At 38.3% G+C, this 22634-nt stretch overlaps 1 protein-coding gene across 2 annotated transcripts in view; it reads left to right on the forward strand.

Moving 5' to 3' along the window:
• Positions 1-22634, forward strand: part of Xpo1 (exportin 1) — a 41758-nt gene that overhangs the window by 13324 nt on the left and 5800 nt on the right. For both annotated transcript variants that reach the window (XM_051200634.1, XM_051200635.1), the window contains 18 exons: positions 1689-1761; positions 7307-7368; positions 7892-7936; positions 9490-9671; positions 9896-9944; positions 10025-10144; positions 13235-13363; positions 14137-14295; positions 15534-15731; positions 16417-16555; positions 16653-16834; positions 16940-17096; positions 17180-17343; positions 17912-18046; positions 18844-19027; positions 19419-19525; positions 20317-20511; positions 21756-21924. In XM_051200634.1, the coding sequence (XP_051056591.1) occupies positions 1689-1761; positions 7307-7368; positions 7892-7936; positions 9490-9671; positions 9896-9944; positions 10025-10144; positions 13235-13363; positions 14137-14295; positions 15534-15731; positions 16417-16555; positions 16653-16834; positions 16940-17096; positions 17180-17343; positions 17912-18046; positions 18844-19027; positions 19419-19525; positions 20317-20511; positions 21756-21924 (2449 nt within the window). The remainder of the gene's footprint in view (positions 1-1688; positions 1762-7306; positions 7369-7891; positions 7937-9489; positions 9672-9895; positions 9945-10024; positions 10145-13234; positions 13364-14136; positions 14296-15533; positions 15732-16416; positions 16556-16652; positions 16835-16939; positions 17097-17179; positions 17344-17911; positions 18047-18843; positions 19028-19418; positions 19526-20316; positions 20512-21755; positions 21925-22634) is intronic.

The following is a 22634-nucleotide window of genomic DNA, read 5'->3' on the forward strand; positions in this document are numbered from 1 at the left end:
TAGCAAGAGCTGGAGTTAGTAAATCATCACTACGTAACTAGAGTATTAGTAAAGGATAAGTAAATTAATGAATATGATAGTAATAGAAGGGGGTATTTTCAATTGAGAAACAAAAATTAGGTCGTTTCATAGCCACCTTATAAGCTTTTTTTTTTTTTTTTTTAAGTCTGACGTGTTTGTGGTGGTTAGTTTCTTGATACTCCATGGGTCTTTTTAATTGGGTATTAGCAAGAGGACATTCTGTAACACAATGTGGTGTTCTGCTTTGTTTTTTCCTTCAGGATCTTTATTTAGGTAGTATTGAAAAATGTTAGGGCAGTAGGTTTTACGCTTAGAGCAGCTTTTGTCTTTGTATGCTTCTGAACACCAGCTCTGCAGGGCTACTGACCAGGGTAGTAAGCTTCACTTCTGCTGATTGGGAAATCATGTCATTTGATTCCTTAATATCAGACTTTGTTTTGGCCTTGTTTTTATTTTAGAAGACTTTAAAGAATGTTCTACAAATGTAGAGTTTGAGTGGAGATTGTAAATACATTATTTTTGTAAGGAATAAAATATTAAAGTGAAAGAAAACAGCAAAAACATTTGAGTACAGTGTAGCTTGGGACAGTCTGTATTGTGCTTTGGCTAAAATGAGCATTTATATGATCCCTTTGGTTGAAATACTAATGCTCCTATCTTATTGTGTAAATGACTAACAATTTTAAAGATGAACTCTTATTCTCAGCCAAAACTTGCAATCTGAGGCTATGTCTGTGTGAATGAGTTTACCTTTCAGGTATTATGGCCTGTTTTTAGAATCCTAATTCTTGAGGTGAGACAAAATGCATTTTGGTTCCTTTTCTTCCTCCTGCCTATTTACACTAATTGGTCATCATAATAGTGATCAATAATAATTTAGGTTGCAAATCCTGGAGCATTATAAAGTCTTAAATGCTGACTATTTAGAGTGCATAAGCAGCAGAAGGGATAAAATGGATTCAAAGTGGTATCTGTTACTTTTTTGCATATGTAGTTATAGCTTACATGTTTATAAAGGGATACCTGAAAGGTAGACACAGATTGCAACATGCATTTGTATTTTATTTTGACTGTGCACAAAAGTTTATCTTTAAATTAGTAGAAATAGAAATGGCATAAGGGTGGGGCTAGAATTGAAAATGAACTTATGGGGTTTGTCTTGCTGCTCCTTAAGTAACACACCAGAGACGCTTACACTTGTAGAAAGTATATGTAGCAACACTTGATGTTTGCCTGCAAGCTTGTAGCTCCTAGAGGAGGATGGGAAGCTTGACAGCATCCAAGCAACTAAATTTAGGAGCCTGGTTGTGTTAATAATGTATGCGAGCCTATGAGCAGTCTTACACTGTGAATCCCTATCTGGCTGTTACTTTTCCTTCTACAGATAAGCCCATTTGGCTGCTAAAGGGCTTTTTTATTTGGTTCTTCCTCCTGGTGTGAGCATGTATAAACAGCAGGACGTTACATAGAGTAGTAAACAGTAAAATGAGGAAAATGCATGAAATTTCAGCTTATGGGTGAATAGATCCTTGTTTAATATGTAATTAAACTTGATAGCATAATGTTTTTGAAATGTTAGCTATAATGTGTGTCTGTCCATTTGTGAATCCTGAAAGGTCCTAGTCCTATGACAAAATACTCACATAATTCTATTCTCCAATTTTCAGTATTACGGACTACAAATTTTGGAAAATGTGATAAAAACAAGGTGGAAGATTCTTCCAAGGAACCAATGTGACGGTAGGAAAATATCTTAGGGGTAACAATTCAATTTTGGGTTCTAATAGATACTCTTATTACAGTTGAGTTTATTAGTGTTGCATGGCATGGCAGGCTCTTTATTTGTATAGGGAAGAAGTAGGTTACCCTTTAAGAGGAAGAGGCAACCATCATTTTGAGCATGTGGTGACACATCCCTTTAGTCCCAGCACTCAGGAAGCAGAGGCAGGTGGAGCTCTGAGTTTGAGGTCAACCTGGTCTATGGAGTGAGTTCTAGGACAGCCAGGGCTATGTAGAGAGACTCTGTCAAGAAGGAAGGAAGGAACAAACCTATCCAGCTGAGAATGAAGATCTGGGGTAGAGTGCTGGCTGAGCATTTGGGTCACCCTCAGCTTGACGTGCATACCAGATGAACACCACTTGAGCTACTTTGAGGCATGGCTGGAGATGAAACCAGCAATACTGTTTATGCATAGCAGCTTGATTGAACTAAGGGGAAAGTATCAAATCAAGACTTTTTACCATTGTCTTTCTTGAGGTTGCTGTGTGAGGGATTATTTTTAAATCTACAGTGATGAAACATCAGAAAAGTGTAATGATGGCTAGAATTAATTTTAAATATTCCTCCCTACTGTATTGGGAAAGGCGTGGTGGTTCCCACTTTTTAACCCCAGCACTCACAAGGTGGTAGAGGCAGAAGGATTGGGAGTTCAAGTCCTGGGCTATATGAGATCCAGCTCCACACCTATGTACACATACACCTACATACACAAAACAGGTAGATGTCAAGGTTTTAACAAAAAGGACATAATGTTTGGTACTAATTAGAAAATTAGAGCCAGGTCTACACCCTGGTAGTAGGGGACTTGCTAACCCTACCCAGCCTTTGAATTTTGCTGGTTTGTTTTATACATATGGATGTTTTCTCTGCATAGACATGTGTGCCTGATACCTGGGACAGTCTGAATGGGGTGTTGAATGCTCTGGAGCTGTAGTTATGGGTGGCAATGAGCTAATATATTAGTTCACCAGTTGTGAACTGATTGTGTGTGTTCTGGGAATCAAACTTGGATTCTTGGTAAGAGTGGTAAATGATTCTTTTTTTTTTTAAGGTGTCTGTGCACATGTCCAAACCATTTGTCCCCATCAGTTTGTGCCCTTCCATCTGTGAAGGCCAGAAGGAGGTGACAGATATTTTGGTGCTGGAGTTAAAAGTGATTATGAAACTTCCTGAGGTGGTGGTGGGAACTGAGCGCAGGTCCTCTGGAAAAGCAATAAGTGTTCTTAACACTGGCCTGTTCCTTTCTGAGTACAGTTTTTTTGTTTTTTATTTAGATGATGTCCTGTGCAGTTCAGGTTTTGTGCATGGCATTGGGCTTTTGGTTCCCTGAAGCTGGGAATACAGGCTTAAGCTCCCATAGCTTTTGTGCTGATCAAAACTAGGACTTTTGTTTTGCTTTGTTTTTAGAGAGAGGGTTTCCCTGTGGCTTTGGAGGCTGATATGGAACTAGCTAGCTTTTATAGACTAGGCTGGTCTTGGCAACTCCAAACCTAGGACTTTAAAGATAATAGACGAGCATCCTACCAGCTGAACTGCAGTCTTAGTTAAGTTCCATTGAGAATGACCAGGTTGGCAGCTGTGAATCTTATACTTGGCTGGAGTTTAAGTTTTAAAGGAGATATTTCTTACTTTTTAAAATACTAATTTACTGTTAGGCACTTAAAGTTTATATACACAATTTTTATTGTATGTGCAGGGGTAATATTCTTAACATGTAGGGAACTTAGAAAATTAATGGTAAAATTACTAGAAACTTAGAGAACAATGAGTATAATATGAACAAGTCAAGTATGGTAGTGTACAGCTTTAATCTAAGCATTAAGGAGGCAGAGCAGGTGGATCTCAGTTAGACACCAGCCTGGACTACATAATAGGTACCAGGCTGGCCAGGACTACAAAGTAAGACCTTATATTAGTGATAGAAATGATAATTTAGATCTGAAGCACTGGTTCAGCAATTTTGAGCACTTTTCTGCTTTTTGCCAAAGACCTGTTTGTCTTTTAGTACGCCAAGTGGGTGACTTAGGCCTTTGGTTCCAGATCCAGGTGACCCAGTACCCTCTTCTGGCCTCTGAGGGCACTTGGGACTCACACGCGCACACACACGCAAACACACATAACCCTAACAGTCAGAAAAGGGCATTGGAGTCTATGAGTTGCCAAACTTGGGTCCCCTGAAAGAGGAGCAAGCACTCCTAACTGCTGATCCATCTTGCCAACCCTCTTAGAGGTAATGCAAAATATGAAATAGAAACTTGAATTTGTTATAATTTTTTTCTGGGCCACAAAATAACATGTTTTGTGGTTTTATGTATTAATGGCTATTAAATTAGTGATTTGCTAGTAATGACTGAATTAGTATTTTTCAGGTTAGAAGGGTCTTCTTAATTCATTTCTTTTGTTTGTTTTGTTTTTTGAGACAGGGTTTCTCTGTGGTTTTGGAGACTGTCCTGGAACTAGCTCTTACAGACCAGGCTGATCTTGAACTCAGAGGTCTGCCTGCCTCTACCTCCCAAGTGCTGGGATTGAAGGAGTGTGCCACCACTGATAGACAATTCTTCTCTTTATATTAACTGCCATATGGGTTCTAATACTTTTGGTTTTGTGTGTATGTGTTGTGATCTTTGACATTTTACTTTTAATTTGGCGTTTTGTTTGCTTTTGCTGTTTGAAGATATGATAGCCCAAGGAGACCAAGAAGTCTTTATGCTCTCATCTCCCTCCACCTCAGCAACCATCTCCTTCCTTTTTTCACATTGATACCATTTTGTTTGTGATTCACTGAGCTAAACCGGGGCTATACAATGAACATGGGGGGAACTGTCATTGCAGCCTCATGGCCTCAACCAACGGCAGTCAGTGACCAGTATCTTTTTGCTTAATTGGTTTTTATACATACAAGTGAAGGTTAAAACAACAAAAGCTCCCATAAAACTAGATCTATTTAGCCCGACAGTGGTGGCACACACCCTTAATTCCAGTATTCCGGAGGCAGAGGCAGTCGAATCTCTTGAGTTCGAGACCAGCCTGGTCTACAAGAGCTAGTTCCAGGACAGCCTCCAAAACCACAGAGAAACCCTGTCTCAAAGAAACAAACAAACAAAAAAGCTAGATCTAGCTGTATTCGGAATGCTTTGGGGGGGGGGGTGGCAGTCTGGTTTTATTTCTTAAGATTCTAATCCCAGTTTCCCCTCCCTCCTTTCCTCCTGTTACTCACACAAACCTCCCATCTGCTCCTCAGAGAGGGTAAGGCCTCCCCTAGGAAGTCTACTAAGTCTGTCTCATCATCTCATTGAGATAGGATTAAGGCACCTCCCCACCCCCACACCCTTGTGTCTAGGCTAAGCAAGGTATCTCTCCATATAGAATGGGCTCCACTATTCAGTTTGTTAGGTCTTGGACCCACTGCCAGTGACCTCATATATTGTCCCAGTCACACCATTGTCATATATGTGTGTGTATATATATATATATCTTAAGGGATCCCTTGTCTAGTTCATTCTTACACAGGTTGACCACTTGTCAGACCTGAGTCAGTGATCTCTCACTAGCTTTTGTCAGCTGATTCTGTGGTTTCCCCATCGTGGTCTTGACTCCTTTATTCATATTATGGCTCCTCCCTCACTTCGATTGTACTCCAGGAGCTTTATAATTATTATACTGTAGTTTTAGCTGGGTGTGATACACACTTGATCCCTGCTGCTCCAGGACAGCCAGGACTATACACCGAGACCCTATCTCAGGAAAAAAAGGAAAAACAAAAACATCTTATTTTTAAATTAAATTTTGTTTTGTTTTCAATTCTCCAGTACCACCACAGGGTCTCTACGTGTCCTGGGTGTTCTGTAGCAGTAGACCAAACTGGCCTTACCTAACTCCTGGCCTCAGGAGGACAGGACTAAAGGGGTGTGCTTCACCATACCCATCTTTAATCAAGTCAGTCCCATAGCACAAGACCATGGAGACCCTATCTCAGAAACTAGAGAAAAAAGATGAACGGAAGTAAGGGTGACTATTATTCCAGCACTTGTGAAACAGATTTGGAAAGATCACAGTGTTTCAGGATAATTAGAAACTGTCAGTGATAATGTTGGAGATAGAAACAGATCCAGACTAGACTACAAGAGACACTGTCATTCTCTTACTAGGCAGAGGCCAAAATTTACTTCCCCCCCACCCCAAAAAGAAAAGAAAAGAAAAAGACAATGCTAAAAACAGTAAGTTTTAAATGATACATAATTTCTTCACAAGAAATATCCTGGATTGGAGATGGCTTAGCTTGTTGAACTTGCAGAGGTCCTAAATTAAGTTCCCAGCACCCATGTTACCTATAATGTAACTCTGCTCATCTGATCTCCCTGGGTACTTGCACACAGGTGATATACAACCACACACACACACACACACACACACACACACACACACACACACACGTGAATAACAATTTAGGCATGGTTTCACTCCTGAATAATCTTAGCACTTTGGGGGCTGGACCAAAAGTTCGAGCATGTTCAGTATTTATGTAGTATGTTGCCCTGTTGCCTAAGTTGTCCTCATGTTTAGCCAGGCTGGCTGAACTTCAGACAAACTCTCCTGCTTTAGCCTCCCCAGTGCTGAGGACTGAGGTCAGCTATTAAACCAGAGAAAATGTATCTGTTCAATCAAAGAATACATATCACTTGGTATGTTTTCCTATAAAAATTGTTGTGATGTTAGAGGACCACAGAAGTATAATCTTATTATATAATATAATTTCACACTATAATTTTATCAACACAAGAATAAAGGGGATGGCTGGTTGTGGTGGCGCATGCCGGTAGTATTTGCTGAAGGAGGCAGAGGCAGGAGGATCACAAGTTCGAGGCCAACCTGGGCTAAAAAGAATAAAAGGGATGTAAGAGTAAGATGCTTAGCTAGTGTGTAGTTAACCTATGACTACAGGGGTCCTGATTCCCCTCCCCGCTCCCCGCCCCTTTTTTGTTTTGTTTTGTTTTCAAGACAGGATTTCCTGTGTGTCCTTGCTTATTCTGGAACTCAACTCTGTAGACAAGGTTGCTCTAACTCAAAGAGATCCACCTGCCTCTGCCTCCTGAGTGTTGTGATTAAAGGTATGGACCATCACTGCCTAGTTTGGTCCTGAGTTTCAAAGCTTAAAAGACTCAGAAGTATGGAAAACATCCTTTAACTTAATTTGAGGTGTTTACCATCAAATCCAGGGGAATGTGTGTTGGGCAAGTATGCTACATCCAAAGTTCTGATTGATAGTCTTTGCAGTTGCTGACATTGGTGTAGAATTTGGAATTTGAAACTGATTACTCTGCCCTCTTCTAGGTCCTGAATATTTGTTAGCATGGTGTAAAAGTGTGATTCTATCCCAAGTTGTTGTGACAGTTCCTTTGCCCTCAGAACTGTAGAGTGCTGGGATTACAGGCACAAACCGCCATGCCTATCTTACAAAGAAGTTTTACATTTTTAAAAAACATGTTATGTATAATCTTTTAATAGGAATAAAAAAATACGTTGTTGGCCTCATTATCAAGACATCTTCTGATCCAGCATGTGTAGAGGTAAGAAAATTTTTTTGAATTAATAATTTTCAGATTTTATTTTCCTTGTGTGCATACACAAGTGCCACAGTTGGGTGTGGTGGTCAGGACAACTGGGGAGAGAAGTCAGTGCTCGCCTCTTCCTTCTGTACTGTGGATCTGGAGAAGGAAGCTCATGTGTTTACAGTGCAAAGCATCTCAGGAAGTCAGAGATTTAAGTTTATCTATTGTTTGTGAAGTGTATAAACAAGTAGGTGCCTTTTGATGTTAGAGGGAAACTTTTGGAAGTTGTTCCTCTTCCCATACTTTATAGGTCCAAAGAATTGGAACTCAGTTTGTCAGTCTTGGTGGCAGTTGGCGTTTAATGCTGAGCCTCAATGGTCCCCAAAGAATGTGTTTGGGAAAGCAAACATTTAAATAAATGTTAGCATACTTTTAATAGTCATGAAAACATGCATATCTGTAGTAGACCCATAGTTATTTCTTATGCTTATGCTATATTCTTTCTCACTTGTTTAATGTGACCCTCTTTCCCCCTTCCTAGAAAGAAAAGGTGTATATTGGGAAGTTAAACATGATTCTTGTTCAGGTAAGCTTTGTTAGTCATCTTCCTCAGAAAAATTAAATGATTGTTATATTGTTAAATGTTGGTCTTTATAAAAAGTATTTGTATTTCTAATTGTATGTGTGTGTGTGTGTCTGTCTGTGTATATGTGTCTTTGTGTGTGTATCTTCTGGTGGATATGTGCATGTGAGTGGAGGTACCCACAAACCACAAAGGCCAGAGGCATTTGAAACCCCTTGGCCCTGGAATTACAGATGGTTGTGACTGACATGTTCCTGACATGGGCCCTGGGAACTGAGCTCAGATCTTTTTCTTTTTCCTTCTCTTCCCTAAGACCGTGATTTTCTGTGTAGCCTTGGCTGTTCTGGAACTTAGTTTCTAGACCAGACTGGCCTTGAACTCACAGAGTTCAAGGCCTGTCTATGCCTCCTAAGTGCTACCACACCCGACCAGAGTTCGGGTCTTTAGTTAACATTTGTTATAATGAGCCTGTGGTGATAAGAATCAACATTTATTTTAAGACTTCGGGTATATGGCTTCAGTGTAAATTGTATTGCATATTGGAATTTGACGTTTTCAGTGTGACTGTTGGATTCTTAGACTGATATTGTGTGTTTTCCCTACATGTGGCTAGTCCCGTTCTAGTTTATATATCCTTACCTGGAATTTGGCCTCCTACTTAGTCTCTATACAGTCTTTCCTAACTACTTAGGTAGTCTTAAGTTTAGAATGTTTATAATGACCTGTTTTCTTTACTGACCCCCAATAGGTCATCCTTTTGTAGAATGTTTGGAATATTATTGGCTATGACATTATCCAGATTTCAAAATTCTAATGTATTTAATTGGGAATTTAGTATAAAATTCATTCCCTGCTTGTGCTGTCTACTTAAAGCTTATAAAATGTTCACACCCTACTTTAATTCAAGAACCAGGGCCTGGCTGCATCAATTTTGCTGCCTTAGCAAATTTAAAATAATGTAAGGACTAGATTATGTCCAACAGAAAATGTCTTTTGTTGGTTTTGGAGTAGCAGGGATTGATCTCAGAGGCTGATAGTCTAGATGAGCATAAATAAGTCTTCTTAACGTGTCACCCTTTATCATTTGAGTAGATCTCAGATGTTTTGAGATAGGTTGTACATACCTTTCAGGCAAATATTATCTATCATAACACCAGAACCATATGTAACTACCAGGGTAACTGAGTGGGGTCTGTGAATATTGCAAACATTATGTATTGTGTTTTTGTGTGATATAGAGAGTAACACAGTTCCTTCCTTTATTAAAAAATGGATAGAGCTGGGCGTTAGTAGTGCATGCCTTTCTTTAATCCAGCACTCGGGATGCAGAGGCAGGTGGATCTCTCTAAATTCGAGGCCAGCCTGGTCTACAGAACAAGTTCCAGGACTGGCTCCAAAACAATACAGAAAAAACCATGTCCCAAAAAAACAAGAATGAATGAATGAATGAATGAATGAATGAATGAATGGGATAGAGTGAGTGATATTTACTCTGGCTTAAAATTGTTTTGTCCTAGTCAAATTAAGTGAAATGTATATTTCATCTTTAATTTTAGATACTTAAGCAAGAGTGGCCTAAGCATTGGCCAACTTTTATTGGTGATATTGTTGGAGCAAGTAGGACCAGTGAAAGTCTATGTCAAAATAATATGGTGATTCTTAAACTCTTGAGTGAAGAAGTATTTGATTTCTCTAGTGGACAGATAACCCAAGTGAAGGCAAAGCATTTAAAAGACAGGCAAGTAATTATGTTTTAGATTTTCTTATGCTAAGTGGAGCTCTAAGTGTAAAAGATTTTTTTTGTTGTTGTTTTTTGGGGGGAGGGTTTGGGGTTTTTTTTGGTTATTACTAGGGATAGGGGAGTTTGTACACAGGAGATGTCAGTGTCCTCCCTGTTATACTCTCCATGGGATTTGTATTTTCCCACTTTGCTAAATCTTTTTTTTTTTTTTTCCTCCTTAGCATGTGCAATGAGTTCTCACAAATATTTCAACTTTGCCAGTTTGTGATGGTAAGTGCTTTTAAATTTTTCTTCTTTTTGAAACATGCGCAGAGTAGAATATGTTTATGATGCGATGCTTGCATTTGCAGGAAGGTTCCCAAAATGCTCCTCTTGTACATGCAACCTTAGAGACACTGCTGAGATTTCTGAACTGGATTCCACTGGGATACATCTTTGAGACCAAGTTAATCAGCACATTAATTTACAAGGTAAAGCCAGTATACTTCAATTCTGTCTCTGGATGGGCACAAATGATTTTTCTTAACTGACATTCTTAGTGGCTATCTTTGTTTATGAAATGAAGGACCTGCCCTCAAGGTTTTTACATTTGATATGATTATTTAAATCCTTTTTTAAAAACTCGGGCATAGTGGTGTTTGTGATTCCAATACTACAGAGTCAGAAGTAGGAGGTCTTTTATTTTTATTACATCTATTTGTTCATTTTGTGTTAATGTATGTGGGCATGGATATGTCTAGAGGTTAAATGACAACTTGGTTGAGAGCTTTTCATTCCACAATAAGGGTTAAAAGGATTGAAGGCCATGTGCTTCTTTACCTGCTGAGCCACCTCAAAGGCCCCAGGTACAGGGTCTTCAAGTTGGATGGTGGCCTAAATTACTTCCCTATTCAGGTCTGTCCTAAGAAACCAGCTAACTAGGTCATTTGTTCAAGAATCCTGCATGGTGCTGGAGAGGTAGATGGCTCAGAGGTTAAGAGTACTTACTGCTCTTCCAGAGGTTCTGAGTTTAGCTCCCAGCAACTGTATGGTGGCTTACATACAACTAGATATCATAGATAGCAGGCAATTCAGGCAGAACACTGTATATATAATAAATTGCAAATAAATAAATAGAGCTTAAAAAAAAAAGAATCAGGCATGATTGCAATTTAAGGCCTATGTGAAAGTTTTCTCTTGGTCAGGGGTAGTCAGAGACAGGGTTTCTCTGTGTGACAACTTTGGCTGTCCTGGAACTTGCTTTGTAGACCAGGCTGTTTGAGACCACTTAGCCCAAGACTTCCTGGACTACCCAGTCTCAGGAGGTCAAGATAAAACGTAAAGTGAAGGCTAGAGTATAGCTGAGATTGGTGCTGTCAAAAACAAGATTTCTATATTGGGTATAATTAGTGTATTGCTTTCTTTCACTTGAGTCACAGTGAAGTAATTCAGGTGATAATCCTATAAAGTAAAATTGAAATTTGTGGGGTTTTTGTTTTGTTTTTGTTGTGTTTTTTGTTTGTTTGAGACAGGGTTTCTCTTGCTTAGGAGTCTGTCCAGGAACTCCGTCTTTGCACCAGACTGGCCTCGAACTCACAGAGATCTCCCTACCTCTGCCTCCTGAATGCTGGGATTAAAGGCCTGGGCCACCAACAGTGAAATTTTGTTTACATGTATATATTTTGTATGTAATCCTCAGGATTAGACTCAGATCATCAGGCTTAATGGCAAATGTTTCAATACTGAGACCATGAAATCTATTTTACCTGAAAATTTTGAATACCATACACTTCCTGTTGTTACTCATAGATAATTACTGTTAACTACAGTTGGAATGTTTCTCTCCAGACTGCCTGTTCCCAAATAACCAGTTGCTGCTTCCCAAAAACTTGACTCTGAGACTTGAATTGTAATTTCTTGGCTGATAGCTCAGGCTTGTTACTAGCTAATTTACATTTACATTAACCCACGTTACTGTTTATGCTTTCCCACATGTTTCATGGCTTGTTACCTCATTTTTCTACATGCCTGCTTCCTGGGCAGCTAGCTGGCATCTCTTGACTCTTTCTCCATCTCATCATTCTCAATTTGGCTTTCCTGCCCAGCTTGTTTATTAAACCAGTCATAGCAACATATACTCACATGGTATACAGAAGGGTTATTCTATAGTAGTTACCAGTTCATTGTATTATCTTGACAAATGTTACAGGGTTGTTTATTGAACCTTAGTAAAGATTATTGTAACAGATGAACTTTGTTGATCAGCTATTAGTATTTCCCAAATCAACCACCAAAGGTATAAGGAATATATTATGTCCTAAAGGCCTATTTTGGGGGTTGTGAAGATTGACAAGGTTATTATGGTTTAAATTCACCTCAAATTCAATATAGGTGATGTGTAAGTTGACATTGCCTTTTTTTTTTTTTTTTAAATAACTATTGTCCATTCTCATTACTCAGAGTAGTTTTTGTTGTTGTTGTTGTTTTAACTATTATTAAGATGGGGTCCTCAAATCAATGAAACACACAGTAATTTAGGTCCTGTGAAAAGTTACCAAACAAGTTTTTTGTTATTGTTTTTTTTTTTTGAACTTCTAATGTATGAGGGTTGTAGTTCCCATTTGCTTAGTGTGCACTGTAACAGGAAAAATAAAAACCTAGAGCTAGATAACTGTGGTTCAAGCTGGAGATCAGAAAAGCAAAGCAGCCAGCCACCAGCTGTCACCTCTACCCCAGGCTGAGGGCTGTCCTGTCCTCAGCATGGCTGGAGAATAATTTTCATATGAGACTCTTTGCTTCTTCTTTTTATACCTCTCAAATCCTGGGATTAAAAGTGTGGGAGCTTCTCTTTTGGACTGGATCAGTCTAGTACCTTAGTGTGACCTTGAACTAACAGATTAGTCAACCTCTGGGTCCTGGGATTAATGGTGTGTATCACCACCACCTAGCTTCTATAGCTAACTGGTGTGGCTGGCTTTGCATTCTGATACTTCAGGCAGTCTTAATTAAATCATAAATAAATTTATCACCACAGTGCACAAAACATTAGTTTAATCCCCAGTATCCCTGTACTATATTATATACCTGTGAAGCAAGTAGAAAATTCAGAAGTCTAAGGTCATCCTCAACTTTGTAGTAGTTTTGGCCTTTATCTGGGCCTCATGAGATACACTCTCAAAAGAAAAGCAAGCATATGTGCTCCCCAAACATTTCGGTACTTAAGAGTATATGGTTTTTCTTCAAAATGTATATGCCAAAAGAAAAATTTGTTACCCACCATTTTTAGACTGTATCCTTGAGTTTGTGATTGTTTTATTTTGTGGAATGAGTTTTGACTGTATGCATGCGTGATGAGTATCTGATGCTCTTGGGTGTGTCAGATGGAATAGATATAAGAAGAGGGTGTTGAATTCCTTGGACTGCTACTTATGAGCTTCCAGTGAGTGTTGCTGGGCATTAGAGCCTGGGTCCTTTTCAAAAGCTTTTAGCCACAACCAAGTTTCCATACTTTACTCTCCTTTGTCATTTTCAAAATAAAATGTTTCTTGAGTTTAATTTTGCTTTCTTTTTTAATAAAATAGTTCCTGAATGTTCCAATGTTTCGAAATGTGTCTCTAAAGTGCCTCACTGAGATTGCTGGTGTAAGTGTAAGCCAATATGAGGAACAATTCGAAACTCTGTTCACCCTTACAATGATGCAGCTAAAGCAGGTAATATACCACTATGTTGAAAACTGAATGTTTTTAATGAATTAGAAATGCATTAAATGCCAAATTGACAATAAAAATATTAAACTATAGAACAGTTAATATAGATCAGTTTTAGTGTGTTAATATGTACATTATATAAAATCTAGGTAGGTTTGTTTGGTTTTTGTTTTCCTTGAAATATTAAGGTTTTGCTCTTTCCCCTCTGAAGGGGCAGAAAGGACTTTGCCTGTCACCTCCTTCCTCTCTGTCTCTTTACCTCTTTTCTCTTTCCTTCTCTTTTCTTGCCTTCCTCTCAATAAAACTCACTATGAAGAAAGAAAAAGAAACATTAAGGTTTTAGGAGTTCCCATGATAACTAGAAAATTGAAGGTTGAATGTTCTAACGATATGATGACACGTTGGGAAATTGAGAATCTGATAGGACCATTCTTCCCCTCCTTAGTCCTTAACATTGCTTGTCCAAACTGGAAAGCCTTCTCTAGACAAAGATCTGTTGATTATGTAGAAAGTTAAACTTGATGTTATCACTGTTTGCCGTTTGAATGCACCTTTATATTTTTTCTGTGTCTTGAGAAAACTCTGATAGAAAAATTGAAAGAAAATAGCAGGCAGTTAACTTTACTATGTATCTTTTTATAGAAAGTAAAATCAGTCTAGATTAGCCAGAAACAAAGTGGAGATTTGTGTTAGCAAATGGGGTTGTCATTTTAGAGTTCAGGCTGTTTTCTTGGGGTTTTGTAACTTGTAGATTGATAATGGTTTTCAATTTCCAGATGCTTCCTTTAAATACTAATATTCGAGTTGCATACTCAAATGGAAAAGATGATGAACAGAACTTTATTCAAAATCTCAGTCTATTTCTCTGCACATTTCTAAAAGAACATGGTCAACTTTTAGAAAAAAGACTGAATCTCAGGGAAGCACTCCTGGAGGTAGGTTTGGCTCCTGATAATCGTCTCTGAAAAGGAAAAAAAGCTCTTAAATATGTGCCTCCTCTGTATGTGGATTTTGAGACATCTTGTTTGTTCTCTGCCCATGTGTTTTTTGTGGTTTTGTTTTGAGATAGGGTCCGTGTCTGTCCTTGAACTCCGTGTAGAGCACAATAACCTCTGCCTCTGCCTCCCTAATGCTTGGATTAGATTAAAAACGTGCCCAGCTGCTTTTATGCTATCTCCTAGGTAGATTCAGGACTCTGTATGGCAGTCTGATGTTGATCTTTCAGTGAATCTGCATTCTTTAGTTTTCTCGGTGCTGATTGAGGTTATAGGCGTGCCTTGTTTCTAAAACAGATTCCTGCTTTGTTATTTGGGTCTCTGTAGTTTTGGAAGACTTGGCTGATCTTGAACATATAGATAGACACCCATCTGCCTCTGCCTCCCAAGAACTGGGATTAAAGATTTGTACAACAATGCCTGACTTTTTAAACTTTTTAATTGGAAAACTGTTAATATCCAAATCAGAGAGTAAAGCCAGACATGTCAATACTGTACATAGGAACACTTACAATGTAAATATCATAGTGGGACAGCCTATAGGAATCTAATTTTGAAATGTGCTCATGCCAGTAATCTCAGCACCTGAGAAGCCAAGGAGTGAAGATTTCCAGAAGTTCCACACCAGCCTAGGAAATGGTTTTACTGTTTGACTATGTGTCTGAGCAATATAACCAATAGTAGTCTGGTTTCCAAACATTTCATCATCTCCACAGCAAATTGTGTACCCATGTTTTGTTTGAGACCAAGTCCTCTAGTCCTGGTTTGCACTAAACTCACCCCAGACTTGTGAGGATCTTGTCTTTGCCACCGAGAGTGCTACTGTTGTGTGCTTTACCATTATCTGACACCAAAGGGCCCATTAATGATGTGGACTTTCTGACTCACCTCAAACTGATTACCTGAAGGTGATCCTCATGCCTTCCTAAGTGCTAGTACTAAAACTGTGTGACCTGCTCTCCTGTTTTTAAAGCCTGTTTAAATAGCTTGGTTGTAACTTAAGTTATGTGTACTGGAAACTAAAATTAGAGGACATGTCTGAAGAAATATTGGCTTCCAGAGCTTTTTGTTTGACAAATGAAAATCCAGAATATTAATTTTTAATCCTGGTTTAAGTGCTGGGAAGCAACTAGGAGATTTGGTTGTAGTATTTTAATTCTGTTGGTCTTAATGTGTAGGCTCTTCATTATATGTTGTTGGTGTCTGAAGTAGAAGAAACTGAAATTTTTAAAATCTGTCTTGAGTACTGGAATCATCTGGCTGCTGAGCTCTACAGAGAGAGTCCATTTTCTACATCTGCTTCTCCATTGTTATCTGGAAGTCAGCATTTTGATATTCCTCCTAGGAGACAGCTATACCTGACTGTGTTATCAAAGGTAATGTTAAGGGTGTTGGTGAATGTTCTGTTTCTTACTGTAATGTTTATGGCTACTAGGTATTGGTAGAAGAATATAAAATGTTTTCTAGCTGCAATTTTTAGAAGTATTGTTCTTTAACTAGCTACCTTGCATTATCTGAACTTATTGGTGTGTGCATTTATTAGTCACCCCCAATCTGTTCATTCAGTGAGAAATGTGAAATCTGTAAGTTTTATTGATACTGTCTTTAAAAAAAAATACAGATCAAATAGGGTTCTGAAATACAGTGTTGCATTTTAGAAATTTCTATTCTTTTGGAGACAAGATCTTAATAAGTATCCTTAGCTAATGTGTCATCATTGTACCTTTTTTAAAAATTAGAAACATTTGATAGGTAGGTAGGTGCATGGGTGGCGGTGAGTCTTAAGTAGTCGAGACTAGCCTTGATCTCTTGGGCTTCAAGTGTTGGGATTACAAATATGTATGGCTGCCTTATTTGAAAGTTCTTTGTTGGGTTCGTAGCCACTAACTGGGGATCACTTAGTCTTGAGAGCACTGAGACTACAGGAGTGCTCCATCATCCATTAAAAAAAAAAAAAAAAAAAAAAAAAAGTATATAACTTTAAATGTCTTCCATCAATTTTAGAATGGGCGTGGGTATCAAATGTCTTAACAGTTTGTTTATTGGTTTATTGATATGTAGGTCCGTTTATTGATGGTTAGTCGCATGGCTAAACCAGAGGAAGTACTGGTGGTAGAAAATGATCAGGGAGAAGTTGTAAGAGAGTTCATGAAGGATACCGATTCCATAAATTTGTATAAGAATATGAGAGAAACATTAGGTGAGTTAACTATATACTTAGTGATGTTGTTACTCCTTAACAAAAAAATCTTATTCAAGTTTTGGGTGTCAAACATCTAATTTTTTTTTCTTTGCAGTTTATCTTACTCATCTGGATTATGTAGATACAGAAATAATAATGACTAAGAAACTTCAAAATCAAGTGAATGGCACAGAATGGTCATGGAAAAATCTGAATACATTGTGTTGGGCAATAGGGTCCATTAGTGGTGCGATGCATGAAGAAGATGAGAAGCGGTTCCTTGTTACCGTTATTAAGGTATGCAGGCAGTTGACAGGGTGAGGTAGAACCTACATGAGTTTTATGTTAACCATATTTAACCATAAAACATACTTAACCATAATTGTTTGTCTTATTTTACAGGATCTTTTAGGATTATGTGAGCAGAAAAGAGGCAAAGATAATAAAGCCATTATTGCATCAAATATCATGTACATAGTAGGTCAATATCCAAGGTTTTTGAGAGCACACTGGAAATTTTTGAAGACAGTAGTAAACAAGCTGTTTGAATTCATGCATGGTAAATCTTATTTACTCATTATACTTAATTTTACTGTCATTGTTTTGTTGAACAAAAATAAGTAAAAGTTTTTATCTTGTTAGAGACCCATGATGGAGTCCAGGATATGGCTTGTGACACCTTTATTAAAATAGCTCAAAAATGCCGTAGACACTTTGTTCAGGTTCAGGTTGGAGAAGTGATGCCATTTATTGATGAGATTTTAAACAACATAAATACTATCATTTGTGATCTTCAGCCTCAGCAGGTATGTAAGCCACTGTGCTTAACTATTTGATGTGCATGGGGTTCTTGCTTACATGTATGTGTGTCTGTACCACCTGTTTCCCTGGTTCCTGCAGAAGCCAGAAAGGGAGTGGGTATCAGATATTGTGGTGCTAGAGGTAGAGACGGTTGAGCCATCATGTGGGTGGTGTGCTAGAACCTGATTCTCTGGAAGAATAGCCTGCCATCTTAACCGTGAGTCACCTCACCAGTTCTAAATGGTATATAAAATTGATATGCACAGGGGATGGAGAAATAGCTCAGTGGTTCAGAGTGATACTGCTTTTGCAGAGGATTGTAGCTGAGTTACCAGCACCCATATTGAATGCTAATTACTGCCTGTAACTATAGTTCTAGGGTTATCCATCCTTATCTTCTGAACTCCTCAGGTACCTACACTTACATCCCTTCATATTTAAAGCCACATGAGCAATTTAAAAATGGGAATGAGCATTAATCAATAAAATTTAAGTATATTTGTAATTTGCTTGCATGAATTATCCATTATATGTGAGAGTATGAAAATAAAAAATGTTTGCTTTTTAAAACAGGTGCATACATTTTACGAAGCTGTGGGATATATGATTGGTGCACAGACAGACCAGACAGTTCAAGAACATTTGATAGAAAAATACATGCTACTTCCTAATCAAGTATGGGACAGTATAATCCAGCAGGCAACCAAAGTAAGTTCTTTTGCTTTTGGTTATTTTGTTTGTTGTTGTCTTTGAGCTCTAATAAGATTTATAGTTCTCTCAATCTCAGCACTTTGAAGGCAGAAGGCAGCTTCTGGTGTTGGTTCTTCCTTTCCACATTGTTTGAACATAGGATCTCATCACCATTACCTACCTCAGATTATTTAGCTTGTGCTAAGCCCAGCTTTACTATTACTCCTGGGGATCTAAGCCCTCAGGTGTTATGTGGCAAACAAGCACTTGACCCATACAGCCATTTTCCTTAATCTGTGAGGGCTTTAATGTGAGTTTGGACAACTCAAAAACTATGGAAGCCAGGCATGGTATTATCATTCGAGTATAATCCTAACAGTTATTGCAGGATTAGAAGTTAAAGTCATCCTTGGCAGCATAGCAAGTGTGAGGTCAGCTGAGACCTAGAAGCCCCTCTCACAAGACCAAAAACAAACAAACAAACAAAACAAAAAAAAAAAAAAGGGAGAAGAATCTTTTTTTGTAGGGTGTTGGCCTGTTTTGAGACTATTTACTTGTGGAGCTCTAGCTGTCCTGAACTAAAGAGATCTGCCTGGCTATGCTTCAAGTACTGGGATTAAAGATCTGGGCCACCACAACTGTCTTTATAATATCTTCTGTTTTGATCTTTTGGTGTATTTCACTATTTTTAAATGTGAGTTTTAGATAAGGGCTTCATGTTTGCAAAACTACTACCTAGTTCCAGTATTTGTCTTATAGATTGCAAATATGATGTCGTTTTCAGTGCATGATATTTTTTATCATGGTAATTGCAGAATGTGGATATCCTGAAAGATCCTGAAACAGTCAAGCAGCTGGGTAGCATATTAAAAACAAATGTGAGAGCCTGCAAAGCTGTTGGTCATCCTTTTGTAATTCAGCTTGGGAGAATTTATTTGGACATGCTCAATGTATATAAGTGCCTCAGTGAAAATATTTCTGCAGCTATTCAAGCTAATGGTAAGTGGTTCTTGGGGAGTGATAGAAATCATCCTGCTTTTACTGTCTTTGGTATGTTTTCTGCATTTCTCAATTTGTGTCAGTCTGGGTATCTGGGGTATCAAAGTCCAAGACCCTTTCTCAACAACTGTTTGCCCTTTGCCCAATTAACTTTATTCTTGCCTACAAGTAGAGTTTATTGACAGGGTGACCGCTTTTCAAAATACACAAAGCAGTTGGGTTTCTTGCTGTTCCCATTTGATAATTCTGTGGCCCTTTCTGTCATAAATTCTTGTGGGTTTAGGTTTTTTAAATGGTCAGCGGAATAATAGCATCTGAAGTAGACTTAAGTATACTGGTGTATAATGTCAAGTTAGCTTATATTTCGTTTTTTGTTTTTTTTTTTTAATAGGAGAAATGGTTACAAAGCAACCATTGATTAGAAGTATGCGGACGGTAAAAAGGGAAACTTTGAAGTTAATATCTGGTTGGGTGAGCCGTTCCAATGATCCTCAGATGGTAAGATTTTCTATTTTTCTTTTGGTGTCATTCTCAAATTTGCAATGTCTACACATATTTTTACTTAATTAAAAGATAACTAGTCATGTGCTGGTTACTTGTGTCTTTAGCCCCATCCCAGCATCTGGAGGCAGAGGCAGCTGGATCTCTGAATTTGGGGCCAGCCTGGTCTACAAAGTCAGTTCCGGAACAGCTAGGGCTACACAGGGAAGCCCTATCTTGAAAACAAAAAACTTAGGTCACAAAAGGTCAATTGAATTCATGTAGTATTGGTCACAAGGAAATCCAGGCATATGGTTCACAAGTATGTAGGTACTGTGGTGGCTTTAAGGTAGGAAGATAAAAGATTGCAAGTTTTTGAGCCATCTCAATAGCCCCCATCTTTGACTTTGAGATTTAATGGTGATCAAAGTAAGAAAATGTCATTACTTCCAATGTAAAAGTAGATGAACAACAGATACATCAGTAAATCAGAGTTGGCTAGAACCAAAATACTACAAGACCAGATATCTTGGTGTATTGTAGATGGTGGAATTGAGGACTCTGAAGCTGATTGGCACATACTTATTAGTTGCTACAGCCCCTGGGACCTGTGGCAGGAGTTGGGGTCCAAGCTGGCTACATGATGAGATTCAAGAGTATATTTATATTATCCCATATGAGCTATTTGAGTATGTTGAGTTACTTAACTGGTTGCTAAATGTTTCTGCATATCTCAGCAGATAATCTGAAATCTTAGAGACAGAAGTGACCCATAGCTTACAATGTACGGACTTTTCCCCCCCAAACAGGTAGCTGAAAACTTTGTTCCGCCTCTTTTGGATGCAGTTCTCATTGATTACCAGAGAAATGTCCCAGCTGCTAGAGAACCAGAAGTGCTTAGTACTATGGCCATTATTGTCAACAAATTAGGTGGACATATAACAGCTGAAATACCTCAGATATTCGATGCAGTTTTTGAGTGTACATTGAATATGATAAATAAGGTAGGTGATTTGTGTTTTCTTGTATAGTGGAAGTTTTTGTAGTATGTTTGCCACTCTTAAATATGGGAATGACAATTTTTAGGAAAAATTTCAAGCCTTAGAATTAGGAATTAATTGTCATCTTAATAAAATCTTGGCATCAAAATAAAATGGGGGACTGGAGAGATGGCTCAGGTTAAGAGCACAGGCTGCTCTTTCAGAGGTCCTGGGTTCAATTCTCAGCAACCACATGGTGGCTCACAACCATCTGTAATGAGATCTGGTGCCCTTTTCTGGCTTGCAGACATACATGCAGGCAGAACACCATATAATAATAAAAGAGTTAAGACTGGTCATGGGAACACACTTTTAATTACTCAGTGTTCAAGAAGCAGATATGAGTGGATCTAGATCTCTAAATTCAAGGCCAGCTTTGTCTACATAGCCAGGGTTACACAGTGAGTGAGACCCTGTCGTTAAAAAGTAAGTGGGTGGGGTGACGTGGACATTAAAGCTGGGCTGACACTCAGTATGGCATAGATATTCTATTGGTTGGTTTCATTGGTTTCAAGGTTTAGTAGCACATAATTTGATAGTAATGATGTTTTCCAAACTTGTTCTTTTCTATAGATTATAATACACACACCAAGGTATTTGGGATAATAGCATTTTGTTAAAAAGCACAGACTGGCCTCAGACTGGCACCTTCCTTGGGCTCCTGAGTCCAGATTGTTGACATTCACCAACCAACCTGTCTTTGTTTTATAATTTGTCATTATTTGCAGATCATGATACTTAAACCTTTAAAATACAAATCCTAAAATGTGTGTGTATTAGTAATTTTTTGCCACTCTGTAAATAATTACATGCAGACTTACTATTATGAAAACTTCACCTTAGTCTAGGCTTTGTCTCTACTAGCTTTTGTAACTTAATCTGTCTACATTCTACTTCATGGCTTGGTTATCTTCCTGTACTGTATTTCTAATTTCTTCAGTGTCTTTTTCCCAGAGTCCTCTCTCCCCCTAGAATTCCCACCTTTATTCACCTGCCTAGCTATTGGCCATTCAGCTCTTTATTAAACCAATCAGAAGGTGCCTTAGGCAGAGACACATGTTTACAGTATACAAAAAGATTATCCTACAGCGTGGATTTTTCTTTGGGGGCAATATAACTTACAGGACCTATTGATAACATTATGCGTGCAAGTACAGGCTTGTTACTTCCCTAACTTAATAATGTTATTTTGTTCTCATTTCTTTTAGGATTTTGAAGAATATCCAGAACACAGAACAAACTTCTTCTTATTACTTCAGGCTGTCAATTCTCATTGTTTCCCAGCATTCCTAGCTATTCCACCTGCACAGTTTAAGCTTGTTTTGGATTCTATTATTTGGGCTTTTAAACATACTATGAGGAATGTTGCAGATACAGGTAAGTACATAGAAAAATAGTTTAATCCATTTGCCCAATGACCCAGAAGTATATACTAATTCCCATTTAATACCTTTTTTAATTTCTGAAGTTTAAGTTACCAGATGTTAACCAAATTTCTAAAATGTTGAATAAATTTCAGAAATGAAAATGGATTACTCTTAATTCTGGCCCTCTGGCACCATTGTGAAAATTTGTTGTTTGGGGCATGTTTCATCATGTTTTGTATGTTCAGTTTCCATTAACTCTTAGTGACAGTTTATAAAACTTAGCTCCTGATTATGATTGTTTTTTTGGGATATGGATGCTCTTTGTTGTTGCTGTTGTTTCTTTTTTTTGTTCGATAGGGTTTCTCTGTAACCTTGGCTGTCCTAGAACTTAGAGATTTATTTGTGTGCCTCCCAAGAATCAGGATTAAAGACATGTGCCATTATGTCCTTTGTTCTTTTTTGTTTCTGTTTTGTTTTTCGAGACAGGGTTTCTCTGTGTAGGTTTGGAGCCTGTCCTGGCGCTCTTGTAGACCTGGCTGGTCTTGAACTCACAGAGATCTCTGCCTCCTGAGTACTGGGATCAAAAATGTGTGTGTTTGTGCCACCACCGCCCAGTTTCCGTTGATTTTTCTTTTTAGACAGAGTTTCTCTGTATTGCTTTGGAGCCTGTCCTGGAACTCTGGACCAGGCTGGAGCCTCAAACTCACAGAGATCTGTCTG

The sequence above is a fragment of the Phodopus roborovskii genome, unplaced genomic scaffold (genome assembly GCF_943737965.1).
Source record: "Phodopus roborovskii unplaced genomic scaffold, PHOROB, whole genome shotgun sequence".
In the NCBI taxonomy this organism is placed as follows: Eukaryota; Metazoa; Chordata; class Mammalia; order Rodentia; family Cricetidae; genus Phodopus; species Phodopus roborovskii.